Here is a 14,994-nt window from a genome sequence, read left to right on the forward strand (position 1 = left end):
TGCAGAGCAGGCAGGAGCATGACCACATCTGTAGCATTTCATCCAGCTCAGTCACCTCTGCTTGAGGTTTCCCTTTTGACTTTCTTTTGGACTTTGCTTGTCTAAGCCACTGAACTGTGTTGCCAAGGTACCTGCATTTTAGGTGGCACTACACTGAGTGAAGTGGAAAGGAAGCAGATGAGCTCTGAAATCATGTTCCATCAAAACCACTGTGATTTTATGTACTTGTGTCGGATGTGCTTGGATGCAAGGACTCTGTTCAAGTGGTAAGAGTACAATAAGACTTGCAGTTCAGGGACTCAACACCAGACTGCTGCACTTCTCAAAGTGCTGATTACTCTTTACCAACAGTGCTGATACACGTGTTACAAAGCTGCCTTGCTAATACATGCTTCAAATCTAAAATGAGCAATGAAACAGTCCCTCCCAAAATGCATGTGCCATTCCTGAAGTATGTATGCTGAGGCCAGGAGAGCACCAAACATGCTTTAATTAGAGCTCTGAGTGACACTACTGGCAGAGGTGTAAGACCACTGCATTTTGTGGTTTGAGCTGCCGGGAAATTAAAACATTTGTGGGTCTTTCATGCAGTCTTTCTCCCCCAGAATGTTAAAGTTAGATGACTTTCAGCATGGTGATGCAGACTGTAAAGGTTCAGAGAATTACCTTGATGGTATGACAGCCTCTTCCATTTCAACTACAATCCAAGGCTCATCTTTCCTCTGAGGCATTCACTGAAATTCTGTGCACGATATGTTCCTCTGGTTGTTTAACAATGTCTCTCATGTTTGCCCTGATTTAAAAAATCCTCCTTTGTAGCAGAGATAACATAGAGCAGGATGATATAATTGCAGTAAAGAGGCCCTGGAGCTTGCAGTAATAGGATGGTTCATCTGATGTGTACTGCCATTAGGAAATAACCCACGTATGTATGTTCTCAGGGGACAGTAAAGAGGCTTTTAAGGATTACTCTGTATGTAGTATGAAAGCTAATGAGTAAAAGAGCAAGTGCAAATAAAACTATTGCTACATAAGCATGGTGCCACTTCCAGTTCTCACTTATTTCCTTACACCTCTGTAGCTCCAAAACATCCATCTCTGCCCAGTGATGTGTGGTTTTTCATGCACTGCAGTCGGTTTGAGACTTTTGCAGACTTTTGAGAATACTGTATTATTTTCATTTCACTGAAAAGTGAAAAGCAAGGCAGAGCTAAGTTGAGGATTGAAACTGCTGTGTGTGTACAAAATAAGTAATTTTGAGGGAATAGCATTCTCAAATGGTCTGTGCCCTAAAAAAAAAAAAAAAAAAAAAAAAGTAGATTTTGCTAGAATAATACAGTTTCACAAGCATTGGTGGAAGGTTGATACTAGCCTCAGTTCTCTGACCTTCATTCTTTGTCCTGGCCAGTGTGCAGAAACATACGAAGACATAACACGGTTAATACTGAAGGACTTGTTTCAAATGTTACATGTAGAATTTGGGCTGTGGTAGTAGGAGATCAGGAGCATCTAGTTTCTGATATTAACAACTTTTGTCCAAATGGATTGCCACATAGCATGACAATTGTTCCACTTGCATTTGTGCTGAAGTAGAAGCCATTTAGCAGAACAGGCATTGGCTTCTTTGTTTTGTCACAGCATTTTTTCTCTTGCTTATAGAGCTTGTTATAGATAAAAAAATAATTCACCTTTTAATACTCTGTACTCCCTCTGTACTGTTGGAATATATTTTTGTACCTTGTCAGATTTTTGTGTTCGATAGAATGTATGAACTTGGATTTTTCTTTTTATATTCAACATAATAAAGGATCAAGCTTTGCTATCAGGTAAAATGAAGTGGCCTTACCTGAGCTGTAGAACCTTGCAGAGAACATGGGATTTTGACTAAATGCTATACTAGGGTTGTGCAGCAAGGTCTGACATCCATAACTTCATTTCCAACGAGTACTGATGATAAAAAAGAAGTCCATGAATATTAAGTAAGGAAGAGATGACAGCCAGCATTGTTGCAGGAATACACACAGGCCAGTAACCTTAAACATCCCTGTTTCTACCCACAAGTCAAGGGAGTAAATAGACAAGAGTACCTCCTTCCGGACCAAAGAAGTGACTTATTTTCCCTTGAAGTCTAGGAGGATTCAGGATACAACCTCTTTGCTTCTATCTTATCAAATTGGAAGTATGTTAGAGTGCACGTGAGGTATTTTTCTCTTTGTGTTGATGCTTTTCTGTGTGGTCAGAGAATTGCAAAGGGCTCACAGAGGGAGTAGAAAAAAGGTCTCACTTTTAGGGGTGCAAGCAGTACTCTGCATGTGGGGACAGGGGTAAAGAGTGCCCATGCCCTATGCACAGGAGAAATTCCTAAAGTCCTTGAAGGGTAATAAGATTGTTAAAATAATAATCCATAGCCTAATAAACCTCAGGTCTTAAGCCTGTCTTCTTTTCGTATTCCTGCATCTAAAACGTGGTTATGTCGTGTACTAATCAGTGTTTGATAATGCAGAGGAGATTTTCAGGGTGGAGAGTGTTTGTGTGTGCATGTATCATTGGAACTAGATGATCTTTAAGGTCCCTTCCAGCCAAAGCCATTCTGTGTTTTTGTAAAACCCCTATGAGATCATGCCCACATTTTTGTCATAAGTGTAGCTCCTTCAACATTTCCATAAGTTTTTGTTTCAGTTTGATACTCATGTCTATATAGGGTAATACATTTGTCATATTTGGAGAATGTGAAACACAAAACTGAGGGGAAGAGAGAGCTGCGTATTCAAACATAGAGCAGAGCATTAGCAGTAGTCTGACTAAAGTAATGGTAATGCAATCATATTTATTAGACATACCGGAAGAGTTTTCTACTTGACCCGAGTGGTGTCTGTCTGTCTCTGCAGAGTACCAGTCCACCCCCCTGTGCTGGTGCATCACAATCCAATTCTCTGAGCCCAAATCCAGTGTTCAGTTATATTCCCCAAATGTGTCACTTGATCCCTGGTCCACCATCCGTCTGTCGCTCTTTACACATCTGGGACTTACTTTAACAACCGCAAGTGACGTGAGATGAATTATCTCTTGCTGCTTCTGCTGTCAGTTGACACCTCTCTATTAAACTTCCAGTCTTGCAAATACCAAAATAGTAGTGCTAAATTTTTTATTTCAGTCCTTTATCCCTCCCCCCTATAATTGGTATACTGGAGCAGAAGAGGACTTGCAATTTTATTATTGCTGTATAAGCCTTCTGTAAACTCAGTTACAGCACTTCTGATGTTGGTAATTTTTCTGACTAAAAAATATGCTGACACTGTGTTTGGGCATAGGAAAAGAGTAAATTTGAATGTATAATAATCTTGTGAATCTGGGAGGTGTTTGATGCTATATCCCAGCCAAGTTAGTCACTCATGGAATTTTTTTTTTTATTTACTCAGTTGACTGGAGACATTAATCTCATATCTGTAGAAAGGCATCTTTAATGCCAAAAACTTGATCATAAATACCCAACATTTCTCTGGCATAGAAAAGATTTTGAAGGAAAGCTATCAGTTGACAATAGAGCAGCAGAAACAGAGACATTGTTACTTTATTTTTCTTACATAATGAAGAAATGCCCAGATGATGATTTTCAATTCATGAAGTATATCGAATCATGTATCATATTCATGAATATAAATTGAGCAGACGTGACACGCATTTTTCATATAAAGATGACACAGAGTACTCCTTCTGGTAGTTCTTTGTCTGAAATATGCTTATTCTAAGAACATCACTGCAGAGTTAATAATGCACTGTGTAACTGCATGTTAAAAATCAGAGTGCTAAAGAAACATCTTAAAGAGAAATTATTCATAGATTTATAATACTTATGGCTTGCCACATTTTTCAAGGACAGGATCTTTCTGCATATTCCTTTCCTTTCCTGCTTTTTCTGCAAAATTCTTCATCTCTAAATATTCACCCAGCCAACCCACTTTCATCTGTCTAGGCTCATTCTCAGGCTAGATCATGTTGCTGCCAAGCAGCGCACCATTCGTGCTTCACCTCCCATTCACACTTCTGCCTCATTAGCAGCTTGGCCCTCCAGATCATCCAGTCTCTGCCCATTTCTCAGTTAGTTGTAGAGGAGTTGTCCCAGGAGAAAACCTGCAATATTGTGGTGACTTTGAACACAGAGTTAGTCACAGGTTGAAACAGAAGTATCAGTTTCTCATACTTGTGCAGGCACTTGTGTGTCAGCAGTGTTCCTACTGAAAAATGGTGAGGACACTCTCTAATTTATGATTTTCCTCCTTTGACAAATACGAAACTAGTAGGATGGAATATGACCCCTAGTATGCTCTAATAACATAAAAAAAAAACCTTGCAAATAGGAGCCAGTGTGTATACAGATGTTCTTCTTGATTAAAATAAAGCCTTCTCTGTTTACATCACACTAGGAAGCTGCATTACAAGAAAGATAAGAGGGTAAAATAAGAAATGTGACCTGAAAGAAACTGTCAGATTAGACTGACAGATGAAGGCCAAATACTGGTGTTCTTGAAGTTGATGGGATTTTTGCCTCTGAGAAAGTAGCCAAAAGACAGTAGCACCCTGTGTCTCTTTTAGGGTTTACAGTCCTGCACTGCAGTCAGGCATCCCTCAAGGAGGTCTCTGCCACAGGGTAAAAGAGCATAACAAAAGTGTGCTGCCAGTCCATGTTAGCCTGCCTGAGCTGTCAGCTCACAGCATTTGTTTATTGCACTTCAATTTTCCTGTCCAGTAATGCTTCTCTAGAAATGAGCTTTGACTAATTTTTGACTAATGCAGGGAGAAATGATGGGATCATTTCCTGTTCCTTAGAACAGTTGTAATTTTGCCCTTACAAGCAACAGGGTATTTGAAGACATCTTTCTTCTTCCAGGTTACCAGTCTGTCCTGCCAAACCAGCAGCAGGGTTTCCAGGGTCTCATGGGAATGCAGCAGCCGCCCCAAAGCCAGAACCTGATGAATAATCAACAGGGAAATCAGGTGCAAGGCATGATGGTGCAGTATCCAGCCATGTCGTCTTATCAGGTATTTAGGAACCCTAAGGAAAGACTGCTTTTCTTGGAGAGTGCTTAATTGAATTAAGTTTTTGTATCACACAATGGTCATATAGCTTCATTTGGACAGTGTGTGGCAGGAGGCCTCCTGATGAAGATGTCCTAAATCAAATCAGTTTCTTTGCTTCCTGTTTACATAGTCTTAGTATTCCTGATTTTAATTCTGAATTGGGAATACTTCAAATGAACTATTTATTACAGCTTGCAGTGAGAGTAAAATGTCACAAAAAATGAAGGAATTAGACTTCTTCCTGTGAAGAAAATTAATTAAATAAATATAAGAACATTGTGTATTTCTTCTTTTTTTTTTTTTGCCAGTACAGTACTGTTTCCTGTTTTGAAGTTAAAGGCTTTGCCTGATCAAGTTAAAAATTACTCATCTGTGGAGACTCCTGCCAAGGATCTCACCATGTCTTCTATAACAAGCTGTAGCCAGATGGATTATTGTTTATTGGGTTCTGGGGAGAGGGAAGGCAGTGTCTTGATTTTTACCAGGTCTGTAAGTTCCCAGACTTATTTCCCCACCTTATACCTAGTTTCTGTGAGATATGCCAAGAGCATGTGAGAGGTGGCCTGTGCTTACATTTCTTACTGGTTCCTCTGGAAAGTTAAGAAATTAAATGACATCTAACATTTTAATAGATTGCACTGATTGAGCAGCCATTCCACTTTTCCCTTGGCTTCTCTGAAAACACTACAGCAACCCAGATGGAAATGGGGAATTACTTGTGGGTAAAATTTTCCCCTTACATCTTCAGAATTACTGTACTGAAAATGTGTTTTAAAGGTTAATGATCAAGATAGGGGTTTAGACCTTTTAGATGGCCTAGATATACCAGGGTCGAGCCTTTCATTTGCATTGATCCCAGAAGTGCATATTCCACTAGGTCATAACAGAGACACTTTCCTGACCTAGGAGCAGAGGGAATTCTCTTAAACCCTTCTCTAACAAAAAAATCCTCGAGATGAGAACAGTTCTGAGCAGCACAAAATGACACATTTGGGCAGAACACATAGTATACTCAAATTCAGCTAGAAGGAACGTAGGGATACTGGGAAACTACTTCAATTTGCTTAGTAATTGCTATCTTCTTTTTTCCTACATCTTTCTGTATTCCTACCTAGGTGCCAATGACCCAGGGTTCTCAAGGATTGCCACAACAATCATATCAACAACCAATCATGCTACCTAATCAATCAGGTCAAGGAACACTTACAGCCACTGGAATGCCTGTCTACTGTAATGTCATACCTCCTGCCCCACAGAACAACCTACGGTTGATTGCCCCACACTGCCCCTCCAATAACGTTCCAGTTATTTCTGCCAGCTGCAGGACAAACTGTACGAGCATCAACAATGCAGGGTGGCAGGTCAAGTACTGACACTGTGGCTTAGAGTGGATATATGAGGATAGCGGTGCATTATTTGACAAATAAATCATGGCCTTCAAATGAAGAGGAACACAACAGGATAAACAGTTGAGGGCATAAGTACTGACCTATGCTCAAGTGATTTGCTGCTGGAAAAATCTGTAAAAAAAATAAAAGTAAAATAAATTTTGAAAAAAAAAAAATGTTTGCTGGTTAATGGTGCATATTTTTGTCATGTCTGCTAGGTATGCCTTTATAGCTTAGCTAGTGACATGAATTCATTGAGGTAAGATTTTTTCCTACCACTGAACACCACTGTGTAGATTGTAATATCCCCGATTCGGATTAGTTTTGTACTTTGTGTTGACTTTGTGAAGCTAAAAGTATTTAAAAATATGATAAAAATCACATTGTACCAAAGCTGTAATGGAAATGAAAAAAAAAAAAAAAGAAAACAAAAAGAGAATTACTGAATGGAAGGAATAATTTATATACACTATAGAGTTTTTTATGGATATATACTGTATTGTAGTGCTTAATCACAATAAAGCTATTTGACCTCATGGAAGAAGGTCATGTTTCTACCACCTGCTTGGTCTCCTCTGTTTCTGAGTGAACTTCCATTTGGTTCTGCATTGTCTTGTTTCAGGTGAAGCTAATGGGGGAATGGTGCTTAAAGGGCTTACAGGAGTTTGATGAGAAGACAACGTACCTGTGTCTCAGCATATATACCATAACAGCTAAGACCACTTAGAAATTGTAGCAGAGCCACACACGAAGTATTCAGTGAACGATGTACCACTTCATCTTAAACTGAGTTTGCACTTTTCCAATCCCTAGGACAACCAGTAATGTCACAAACACAATTCGTCACTGTTACAAGGTTCTACTATGTCATGCCTCTCCAAGAGGCCATACAACAGTTGTATATTAGAAGACATAGTTGTCTCATGATATCCCATCCCCTGGATGGAAGAACAGTTGCTACTGATGTAGCAACCACAGTAACCAGCAACGCTGCTGCATAGAAACTCTGCCCATTCATTGGTACTGCAGCTGTAAACCGTTTTGACACAAGATGGCCGAAAAATCTGGTCCATTGTGTTCGAGTACGTGGGGATGAACACTATGTTTGGGGGTTTGGCTTTTAAAACATAGTGATTTGCCAGAAATTTTTAGAACTTTTAATTCCAGTGGTGTTTCTCATTACTATGTCCATCTTCACTCAAATTCTCTTCTTGTTCTGATTAATTGGTTTTGAGCAATAATGCTCAAATGCAGCAATAAATGCTGCATTGAGTTCCTCATTTTGATTCCGTGATGACAACATCTGAGACAAAAATTTGTTTATCAGACAAAAGTTGGTGTTGTTTTTCACTTAAACTGCATTTTTGATAAATTTTGAACACTTTTACAATAGGTAGGAGTTGAACACTCCAGAATAAGGCATATGTGTTATGAAAAAACCCGAGATCCTTTTGTGTGTAAAAGCTGTATGCGTTATAATACAATTTTAGGTCCACCCAAGATTACAGCAGCCTACAAGGCCCTGGACCATTGTTAATCTGAATGTGAAAGAGCTTTTATTTTACATTTAAGATAGCTGACCTTTTCTTTACTTTCTACTTCAGCTGTGGAAACAAGACTGGAGGGGCTACTTCCCGTATTTAAAACAAACATTTTTCTTTTCTATACAATGAACAGATATCTTTCAGACTTCAGTCTTTTTTTACATGTGTGTCTTAAAGTGTGGAATCCAGTCCTGTGGGATCATAAGAAAGCCAAACACTGAATTTTATGTAGTGTAATCATGATTCATTTGCTGAGAGACAGTCAAGAGCATGAGCAGTTAAGTAAACACAATTCACTCTTCAATTAGAGGTGAAATGCCTTGGGAGAGTCTGCTGATTGATTTTTTTTTTCCTTTTTTTAAATCAAGATACTGCATTTGAATTTTGCCTGTGACCCTGAGCTCTCATTTCAGATGCTCTGCATTGTATGGCTTATTTCTTTTTAGTGTTTTATATACTACAGAGGTTTCTCTCCTAGCATTTCTATAATTACACTTAATTGGATTTTCTGCTGCAGAACAACTGACAGCTGAATGAATGGGTGTCCTTCTCTGTCAAGACTCCACAGTCCAGCAGGAAGGACCTACCTGCAGGTGACCTTGAGCAGGACAGATTTGTGTGTGCCCAGGCTGAACGAGAGGGGAGGGAGGAGGAATCTCTGTGCACCCAGTGTCTGGAGTGAAGAGATGCTTTGGTTGTCACTATATTTAAGTCCTATTTCTTCTCCGAAGCGCTGTTGTTATCTTACTAATCTTCCCACTTGTTAGGGAACAATGACTGAATTGCCTAGTAAAAAAAATTTGCCCTCAGCATCACAGATTGATGGCAAGCTGGGCTGTAGATGATCTCAATAGAGATGGGCAAGAGAGTCAAAAAGGAAGGCCTAGGAATCCTGCTTCTGTAAAGACAGAATTTCCTCATTACTTTATTCCACTTTTGGTCATGTCCCCTTAGCAAACAGCATATCCTATGCCTGACCATGGCCATGCTTTCCCACAGTTTACCTGTCTCTGCTAGTACAATGACCAGCTGGTATAAAACATGTACTTAGTTGTGGGAGCAGGGATCCTGCTGGCTGACTTCTCTCAGCCTTGTGACAGCAGCACCTACCTGAACATTAATGTACATTCCTGCTGAAATGAGACTTTATCTTCTTATGTAAAATTGAGCAGTTTCAGGAGGAGGTCACAGCCACCCACCCCAAAATGTCTTACATCCTCTGATTGTCTCACTCTCCAAAGAGTTTGAATCTCCTTAGGCATATGAGGAAACTGAAACTGTTCTCCCTCAGCTATGGAGAATGCCCTAATTATTACGGTATCATATACATGGGGGAGACATCTCACGTGGTGGTGCACATATTTGTTTTATGCTGGAAGAACTTGCATTTGAAGACAAGTAATTTTTTTTTCTGTATTAAGTGAAGCACAAAAATTATCCTCTAATTTTATGTTTTAATAATAAGATATTTTTAATATCTTATGATATTAATTAAACTTTTTGTTCATTAATAAAATTATTTTGAGCTGGATTGCTTAGGACCCTTCTGCTATTAAACCAGAGATGTTTCAGCATTGTCAGAAGAGGAAGAGGAGGAAAAAAGAAATGACCTGCAAATACACCTAACAAAAATAGGTAGGTGAAGCTCAACATTTTTTTCTCAGTCTTTTGAAATATTTATAGGTAATCTCCATAAGACGGATGCTGTTATATTCACCTGGCCAAATGTAGTTCAAGCAACTTATCAATTGGTCACCATGAGTTCAGAGTCCAGCTCCAGTGAAATTATTTACAGGACACACACTTCTTCTGTGGGGATGCTCTGTCACTGTGGGCTTATTTTTCGCTAGTCTTCCTTTGGAAATTGGCAGACTCAGGCATCTACTCTGTGGCACCCCTGTTGTGGTGCTAGAGACTCTTTGTTGCATTTTCCCTTTGCCTACTGCATCCTTTCCTGGTTAATTGTATATTGCTTTCTCCTTCTTTTTATATTCTAGAGCTGATGGAAAGCTCTCCCAAGGCCCCATACATATTTAATTTGCCACTTTTTTTTTTAAATTTATATTGCACTGAGAAACCAAAGAGACATATCCTGAATTAAGCTGACTGCATTAGATGACACTGATCATTTGGGCTGTCATTTGCAGAGGCTGTGCATCCTAACAGAAGCCAGATGCCATTTGCTCTTGCTTTGCCCTTTGTGCTGCCCAAAAAGTCAATGATTTTCTCCTAGAACTGTATTATCTTATGTTTCTGTTTAACTCTGTGTGAAAAACTTCCTGTACTGAAGGAAGACTGCATGAATTATCCCAGCAGCAAGGAATGGAAATGTGCAGGGAGGTTGTAGAATGCCCAGAGCATCTTGTTCTCCACCCCCTTAGCTGTAGCGTGGGGACCCTCCCTGACATGACCATTGAGTGCTTCAATATGATTGTTTCATTTGTGTTCCTAAAATGTGCATAGGTCAGTGTCTTTTCAGCCCCTCCATTTGTTAAGCTGCAGCCTGTGTTCCCCTTTGGGCTAATTATAGAGAAACCAGTTTCCCTCCCTTAATGTTCATTGGAGAGGCTCTGATGGAGGGTGCTGCCCAGACAGGGCTTGGAGTTTTGGAGTATTGTCTCTCAGAGCTCCTCTTGATAGGTAAGGGAGAGGGAAACTTGTTCCCTCAGTCTTCAGAATTATACAACTCATGCTTAGCCCAGAGACTGTGCTTCAGAAATACTCACAGCTTCCACACCTGCTTAGCTCATATTGTCTAAAATCACATTGCTGCTGTAGGGCATTACCATCTAGTCTTGGGCAGTGGCCAGCTTAGGGCAAACGTTGAGGCAGTCTCGACTGGTGTTTCAACTGCAATCCTACGAGCCTCAAGCAGATTGTAGCAAGGTGGGAGTCGGTAACAATTACAGGACAAGAGGAAATGGCCTCAATGCACCAGGGAGGGTTTAGATTGGATATCGGGAAAAATTTCTTCACTGAAAGGGTGGTCAGGCAATAGAATAGGCTGCCCAGGGAAGTGAGGAAGTCACCATGCTTAAAGTGTTCAAAAGATGTATGGATGTGGCACTTGGAGACATGGTTCAGTGATGAACACTTTGCCACTAGGTTAATGGTTGGACTCAGTGATCTTAGAGGTCTTTTCAAGCCTTAATGATTCTATGATTCATATCTGTGTAGCAGGGTATAGAAATGCCTTGAGCGTTTTGGATGAGAAGACTCACTGCATGCACATTGCCTGCACCTACCACAGTGCGGATGATGCAGCAGTTTGGGGGATGCCCACTTCCCAAAACAGGGCTAAAGATGGCCATTTCTAATTGAATTTCTGCCCATGGTTTGTTTTAAGAATCAGCTGTCTTCCTTGCTGGTTCCTTTCATTCTTCAGAAGAGTGGCTATAATGAGCCTTTGAGGCAGTGGACTAATGGTTAAATATTTAATGCCACACAGTGTTTCTGAGGATGGTTGGCCCTGCATTCAGTGATTGGCATGAACTATTGCTGTACTGCTTTGTTTTGCAGACCTTGGCTTACACACTGCTGAAAACACAACTTTCCAGTGCACATCAGAGGTGGGCATCAAACCCCACTCTTCTGGCTCCTTTTACAATATTCCACCAACTGTGGAAGGAGATGACTCCTCATTATCTCTCCTGATATAAGGACAAGGGGACATAAGAGAAATTTTGCCTGTTAAACCAGCAGTCTCCAAACAAAGGAAACATAAGAGGAGCTCTTTTTCCCCCATTGAATATATAGACAACCTGTGGCATTCCTTGCTGCAGGATGTAGGTGCCATTTCTGAAATAAGTGAACATGGTTAGGGAAGAATTTTGTACTGAAAGCTGCTAAATACAGCCAGACAGTGTTTAGTCCACAGAGGCAGAAAACAGCCTGAAGAAATGTCACCATATCATTCCCCCATCTATAAAGCCTTTCCCCAGAAACTGTTAGAGATAAATATTGGACTGGGAGTGAATATCTGACCTGATAAAATATGCAGTTCCATAAAGCAGTATTTGTTACCCAATACTTAATAAGCTAATAATAAATAATAATAAAAATTGTTGTTACCTGACAGAGTGAATCCTGTAACAAAACAAGACCTCTAAGGATCAGAAGGAGGAGGTGAGGCTAACCTTGGGTTAATTTTCTTCAGTTTGTTTAGTGTCAGATGCCCCTGACTGCATGAGTAACTATGACTGACCTTACACAGCTGCTTGTTCTGCTATTCAGAGTAGGATGTAATATCACATTGAGAATGAAATAAACCTTCCAGTGGGAAATGCTTCATGATCTTTTCATCATCTTTTGTTTCTTCTTTGTAGCATATAATTGTTCATTATTGTTGTAAAGGTTAATTAGGCACAAGCAATGCTTTTGTGCTGAGTGGTTTGCTTCACTTGATAATAATTGAATTTTTCTTTCAGGTGGCTTTTGGTATATAATCTCTCATTTCATGTCAAAAGTCCTGTCTTTGCCAAGCCTCAGGTGTAATTGCTGCTAAGAGTGAGTTTTACAGTAGTTTTTCATTGACTTGAGAGGGGTTAATTGATGTAGAAATGGCAGGAAAAAAAACTGCAAGAGAGGACCTAAGATTAGCTATCAAGCTGAATAATAACAGGTGTTCTGGGTAAACTTATGGGTGGGTTGTTGAAAAGCAGTGTTGAATTCTTCCTTTGTTTTCATTTGGAGAGATCAGCTGCAAATGTACACTTAATGGAGCACTATATCTCAGTTCATTCTTGTGTTTTTAAGGAATAGGTTTGGAAAAATAGGTCAAAAAATTTTGCCTTTTATGCTGCAGGTACAGTTTTACAAAAGGCATTTGTAAAAAGGAAATGTAAGATGAAGGTAGTATATAGCAAAGATATACACTCCCCAGTAGAGAAATTATATCCATTGAACTTTACTAAATATATCCCTAAAGAAATGTTTTAAAAAGGCCCCCTCAAAAGGTGCTATGTATCTTGAGATTAAAAGGAGGCTTCACAGATTCCAAGGCTACGTAGGTTTTTTTTAACCTTAAGGATAAATCATATGGGTGTGAATCAAAGCACTTGCCATAGCCAGATTTTGCTTGCAAATCTGTGCCAGATCATCTCCGCTATCAGGAAACACTGCTTTTATCTGCATGGAAAACAGATGTACATGAACTCCTTCCATAATTTTTTAATTTTTTTAGGCAGTGGCTTTTGAGTGTGATAGGAAGAACATGTGAATTGATAGTAGACAAGATTGAAAATTTTCCGCTTAGTTCCCATTAATTTTGATCTCACCAAGATCAAATCCTATGTCAGGTGGAGCTTGTAGGGGAAAAGGCATTCTGTTTATGTGAGTAAAAATTTTTGTGATTACGAAAAATGGATCGTTTGGATTTTTCTAAAGCTTTTCAAATGAAAAAAAGATTTTACAAAATTTCTCATAACTGTGCTCCTGTATGCCAAGCTAAGTGTTGCTGATTCATTGAGGGCATGATTTAGACATGGAACAAGATGTCAGGAGATGGGTGGTCACAGTACAATCCTTTTCTAATGCAAAGTTTCATGCAGTTATTTGCACAACAAATGTTCTTATTCTCCTGAGGAGAGAACAAATTGACATTGGGATTAAAACTTAGTGGGTAAGTCTGGACAAGTTCTGCCTTTGAGATAAAAACTTCTAAAATACATTAGAGAATATTTCCACAATGGGGAAAAAAAAAAAATTACTTTCAACTCTCAAACTGTGACACCCATTTTAAACACCAGGAGGTCAGACCTTAAAGCAAAGTGCAGCATGTTTGTAAGGTTCTTATAAATAACAGTTTAGAGCAATTCACACATACACTCTCAGTTAATCTCATTAACAGTAAGTAAAATGAAAGTACAATGGAGGCCAGCAAGCATCCAGAGTCTCCCTGACCCAAATTTTCAATGAGAGTCAAGTCTTGGCCACATTTAAGGTTGAATGAGGTCTCTTTCATGTGAAGCAAGCAGGAATGCATTTGCATGGAGCTCACATGTGGCACTTGAACGGAGCTCCTGTGTGCATTAAAGGCCACTCTTTCATTTTGTTTCATCTGTACAGATGAAACACTGAGACAGACAATGTGCTGTAATTCAGAACTGCTTCAGGCATCCACAGTTCTGCTTCCTACTGGGTGCGTGAGCCTGTTGGGCAACATATTCCCATGACTGTGGGCTACACACAGCTTGATGCTTCTTTTACTGGCATGGATATCAGAAAACCACGAGTCACGGGGCTTGCTGTCATCCTCCACAAGGCTGAAATTACCACGGTGTGTTTCAGAAACTACAAAGGGGTCCAAATGATATGGAAGACACTCGGGTAAATCTGGATGCATGGATAAATCTGGATCCTTCCTGCTGTTCCGGAGGTGGAGAGGGGGATAAAAAGGACTCTTTTAAGTATTTCTTGAACAGATTATGTCTTCCCAGTCCATTGGGACTTGAAGATTGTATGTGGTTGGCATGTGGTGGAAGAAGTTACTGCTGATGTGTGAATAAAGATGTTGCAGACATCAGACCTGTCACACAGCTTCAGAATGAGCTCTGGACATGAAGCATTCATACAGCACAGAAAAAATTTTGATCTGTAGTTCTGTTATTTATTCATGTGCTTCTATGCACCCCTGGACTAGGGCTGTATTTTTTGGGAAGCTGTTTTGTACTACAGCAGATGTTTGTGGTGCAGGGCTAGAAGTATTGCCCCTCTTTCCTTAAGAAATAATTGGGCTTTGGATCATTTTTTTTTTGGGGGGGGGGGTGGTGGGAAGGCTAGTTTTCTGAACAGATGTATGTATCTCTTTAGCACAAAATGTCTGTTAGTCAGAGTAACTAACATTATGTGTATAGGGAAACTGCATTTTTTTCAAACCACTCATCCAACACAGGACTCTGCTGGTATAACCCTCTTCTCATCTATAAAGCATGAGCTTTTTAAAAAACAGGGGGTGACGTTTAACTACAGTGGCTCTTTTAAAA

The 14,994-nt window shown here is 39.7% G+C and overlaps 1 protein-coding gene across 25 annotated transcripts in view; it reads left to right on the forward strand.

Moving 5' to 3' along the window:
* Window positions 1-7,027, forward strand: part of ARPP21 (cAMP regulated phosphoprotein 21) — a 194,725-nt gene extending 187,698 nt beyond the window's left edge. For all 25 annotated transcript variants that reach the window (XM_064669533.1, XM_064669509.1, XM_064669473.1 and 22 more), the window contains 2 exons: window positions 4,889-5,040; window positions 6,195-7,027. In XM_064669533.1, the coding sequence (XP_064525603.1) occupies window positions 4,889-5,040; window positions 6,195-6,452 (410 nt within the window). In that variant the 3' untranslated portion in view covers window positions 6,453-7,027. The remainder of the gene's footprint in view (window positions 1-4,888; window positions 5,041-6,194) is intronic.
* Window positions 7,028-14,994: the final 7,967 nt, after the last annotated feature.

The sequence above is a fragment of the Pseudopipra pipra genome, chromosome 1 (assembly GCF_036250125.1).
Source record: "Pseudopipra pipra isolate bDixPip1 chromosome 1, bDixPip1.hap1, whole genome shotgun sequence".
Classification (NCBI taxonomy): domain Eukaryota; kingdom Metazoa; phylum Chordata; class Aves; order Passeriformes; family Pipridae; genus Pseudopipra; species Pseudopipra pipra.